The sequence below is a fragment of the Erpetoichthys calabaricus genome, chromosome 1 (genome assembly GCF_900747795.2).
Source record: "Erpetoichthys calabaricus chromosome 1, fErpCal1.3, whole genome shotgun sequence".
Classification (NCBI taxonomy): domain Eukaryota; kingdom Metazoa; phylum Chordata; class Cladistia; order Polypteriformes; family Polypteridae; genus Erpetoichthys; species Erpetoichthys calabaricus.
In genome coordinates, this window is record NC_041394.2 from 231,257,085 (window position 1) to 231,261,488 (window position 4,404).

Here is a 4,404-nt window from a genome sequence, read left to right on the forward strand (position 1 = left end):
TTACTACAAAATTCAAATCTGTATCTTTCTTAAGAAGCTAATTTCTGTCAGTCTATTTGTGTCTTTGTAAAGCACTTCAGTCAGAACAAGAGAAGCCAGGATATTCTTGAACACATCTGTCTCATTTAAAACTGTCCAAAATGTTTCCAGGGCCAGATCCAACCTGTGAACGTTGCAGTCGAGCTCCAGCCTCACTGGGTCACATGTTTTGGGCACGTACCAAATTAACTTCATTCTGGACAAAAATTTTAAAAGCCTTTCAGACAGCCTTGGTGTCACAATCCCTCCTAACCCATTAACAGGTGCGTTTGGTGTTCTTCCAGACGGGCTTAAACTGGAGAAGGACAAACAAACTGTAATTGCTTTTACTTCACTATTAGCACGTAGACTTGTCTTGCTCACCTGGAAGAATCCTAACTCTCCTCTTTTAAGTCAGTGGGTAACTGATGTTATATACTACTTGAAATTGGAAAAAAAAATCAAATTCTCACTTAGAGGATCTGTTCAAAACTTTTTTAAAACCTGGCAGGATCTAATCTACAACATTTTAGAAGAAGCATTTATATTGGGGAGAAGTTTCTCAGAAGTTTTACTCTAGCCTTCCTCTCTTTCTCATGGGTGGGGGTTGAATTGAATTTAGTTTTGTTAAGTTTGAATTGGTTGTATGGAATGTTACATGCTTTTAATAAATTCAATAAAAAAAAGAGAAGACAAGACGAAGTATCTGTAACAAAATGATTCGTCACTGTTTGAAGATCCCACAAGTATTTTTCACTGACTTTGTAATTGCCACATTCGTTTTGTCTCTGTCTGTCTCCTTTAAGCACTTATCTGGTACATATTTAGTGTCTAATAAAATTTAAATGTATTAAGATATTCTGTAAGATTACTTCATCTAATATAAACAACCATCCCTTTATTCCTTTCTAATCTGATTTTATGCAATCATGAAACTAATGAGTACATTTCACATATGTCTTAAATTACAGACACAAAAATGTATGTTGCTCATGTTTAGATTAAAGTCATGATTATGTTTTAATCAAAACTTTTTCTTCCACCCTTCTTAATTCATTAATATGACTGATATTTCTGTGTACGACATGATAATAAACAATGATGTGTTAAAATAGTTATTGCATAAAACTAATGCAGTCTTTTTACAGTTTTTTTACATATTTTTTTATCCCTTACAGATTGCAAAGGCCCACTTGGAGAGCCCAAAATGGTACGTCTTACATTAAAATATTGTTATTTAGTAATTTTTATTACCTGGATGAGACAAGCATGATTCAGACAGTCAAGGCTTTGGAATAGTGCATAGGACAAATCCAGAAGATGTCTTGTGTTTCACAACTGTGTGTGGTGCAAGCAGAATAATAATTACGTAGATATTGTGGGGTGATTATTTTGATCCCTTTGTAGCAAATAGCAGGAATGTGAGTAACAAAACTTCTAATACATGTGTTAAAATCAATTGTAATTACTTGTAATGTCAGTAAAAGACAAAACTTTTACATACAGTATATTCAGCATTTGTGACATTTACATTCTAATGCACATTTTACATTAATTTTTAAACATCATTTTTTATTATTTTTTTTATATTCCTTAATGAGATCCTAAATTAAATCATTGATATTTTAAATTACTCTAGATTGGAGAAATGTGGGAATCCAACTGTCACATCTGTACATGTGATGAAGTGACTTTAACAGAAATCTGCACACCTAAGGTGTGTCCAGTAGTTAACTGTAAAGAGGATGAGATTTCAGTGCCGGATACCTGTGGCTGCTGTAATACTTGTGGTAAGAATGGTTAAATATGTAATAAATTAATAGTGGCCTAGTGGCTATGGCATAAGACAGTAAAGCACAAAGCTACTAGTTCAGTCTTCACAAGCAACTGAGTGTGTGTCCCTGAACAAGTTGCTTAACATGTCAGTGCTCCAAATGTAAAATGTAGATAGATAGATTGATTATACTTCATTTGTCCGCAACGTGAAATAAAAATTTTACAAAAGCTCAAAAAATATTTTTATACAGTACTGTATATAAATATGGTAGAAACAAACATCCCCTCAAACACACATAAAAACTTCTGGCTTGGATAACAGAGATGCTGCTATCAATATGAGGCTTGTAGGTGTCAGTAAGATGAGGTCAGATCTACTCAGATTTTGTACACAATTACAATATAGCCTAGTCTTGCAAGTTACATTTGGTAAATGACTCAGCAACATATCTTGTCAATGTGTATATTGTATATACAGTGCAAGCTCAGTATTAAAATAGGATGCTTATTTGCAGTCTGAGGCAAAAATTTAACTACTATAATGAAAATGAATAATAAAATAAGGCTTAACTAGAATGAAACCGAAAGAATAAATGTTCATCTTCTACAGGAGAGAAAGTGTCTCCTGTTCTTCAAAACCCAAAGACGCATTTTCACCACTGATTTTTTAAATTCCATTAAATTTCTCCTTTCAGTGACCTCTGGAAAAGTGGCTATTCTCTAAATTTAAAGGACGATCAAAAACATTGGTTAGGCCCTCAGGGTGTGTTGTTGTGTTTGTCACTTGTATAACCGGCATATTTTTAGGAGGTCATTTATTTCATATGTAAAACAGAGAATATTTCTCTATTCTTTCTGGGGAATTCCTAAGGCCACTTGCTTGTCCTGGTTCTGCAAATCTAGGAGCTGACCAGGCAACATCTGTACTTTATACGCAAACAACCTCTTCTGGTTCTTTTGCAATAGTAAAGTGACATTAAAACATTCTGTTTATATTTCTAGTACCACAAGTTTGTCAAGCTACAGTGTCAAATCAAACAGTCACTGTAGGAAAATGCTCTGGAGAATTTGAAGTAGGAACATGTAGAGGCCAGTGCCCATCTTGGACAAGGTACTGAAACATCTTTTTATTGTCTTTGTAATTTTTCTGATTCTAAATTCTGAGAAATTCCAAAAGGATTGAGAGTGAATAACATAACATGTAAAACTAGCATTTACCTTAAGCAATTGAACAGTATATGAGAGTCTTTAAGGACACTGTTTTCCTAAACTAAAATATTTAAATTTCCATGCAGCTCCTTAAGGTATATATTTTTTCTTGTATTTTTAAATTTAATTTAGAAAATTTAGTAAAACATATAAAGTATACTTCATGCTTTATGGAGTGCATTTGATATTTACTAATATCAGAAGTAGACTGTAAAAAAATCAGTTTAGTTTTTAAGGACAACATAATGTTCTGAGTAGTTTTTATATAGTGACAAGGCTAAACATCCAAATAACAATTAAATGCAAACTATTTATCTTATTTTATTTTCTAGTTTTTCCACTTCCTCAGGAAACATGGAGTCTACATGCAAATGCTGCCAGGCTCTTGAAACAGAGACAAGATCTGTGAGCTTAACCTGTTCTAATAAAACCTCAAAGATATATACTTACACTTCGACTAAAAGCTGTTCCTGTTCAATCTGTTCTAAGAATAATGATTATAATAGTACAAGTAAATGAGTGACTCCTGACATTCAATTTTCAGCTTTCACTGAATTGTTTTGGTAATCTTTAGCACCTCTTGTTGATTAATATGTAAATTGTGATTTCTCTTAATTTCACTCCTGTATTTGTAAATAATCGGCTGGTAACCATCAGATTTTGGTTTTTTTCAGAAATCAGTAATATAAAATAGCTTAACATTAGTGCATGTTTTAAAAACATAAGGAATTCATTAAAGAAAATAATGGTGGATGCATACTATGGGAACAAAGTTCCTTTCAAATGCTAATTGTAGTTATTGGTTTATGAATCATCAGTTATATGAAAAACAGATCGTTGAAAGAGCACTGTAAAACTTTATTTTCTTATTAAACATTGACCTTTACAGTACACACAGTTACAAAGCACTTGAATATATCTTGTGAAAAAGTCTCAATGAAAATGAAATAAATCTTACTGCAAATAAATTTGTGTCTCCTGAATGATTGAAACATTTTCAGTTAACAATAAAAGTGATATTATTACTTTGACCTTATTAAAGATAATAGTCTTTGTGACAGGTTCATATGGTCCTTATTGTCACATGTACAGAATAAAATGAAATTCTTTTTTGCATGCGCTAATCAACATACAACATGCTACCCCTCTGTGGCACCATGATTAGTGAGGATGATGACCTTACCTCAAAACATCTGTCTTACTGTATTTGAAATAACTATTATACTTCAAAGTTGGAATTATTAGAGAAAACCCATCAGTTTTACCTTGTTGAGCCCATACACAGGCACATTTTAGGCAGTTTGCTTTACAGCAAGTGTGGATACAAGAAACCACTGGTAGAGCAACTTTAAAGATTGAAGAGTCAAGTTAAAGCAGTAATGATTATATGTTTCTGCTTAC

At 32.7% G+C, this 4,404-nt stretch overlaps 1 protein-coding gene across 1 annotated transcript in view; it reads left to right on the forward strand.

Annotated features, from left to right (window-relative positions):
* The window catches only part of LOC114657174 (mucin-19-like), a 125,867-nt gene extending 121,973 nt beyond the window's left edge, over nucleotides 1–3,894 (forward strand). Inside the window, exons 52-55 of the mRNA XM_051928712.1 lie at nucleotides 1,197–1,228; nucleotides 1,658–1,808; nucleotides 2,797–2,905; nucleotides 3,336–3,894. Coding sequence (XP_051784672.1) covers nucleotides 1,197–1,228; nucleotides 1,658–1,808; nucleotides 2,797–2,905; nucleotides 3,336–3,522 — 479 coding nt within the window. The 3' untranslated portion in view covers nucleotides 3,523–3,894. The remainder of the gene's footprint in view (nucleotides 1–1,196; nucleotides 1,229–1,657; nucleotides 1,809–2,796; nucleotides 2,906–3,335) is intronic.
* The last annotated feature ends 510 nt before the right edge of the window (nucleotides 3,895–4,404 follow it).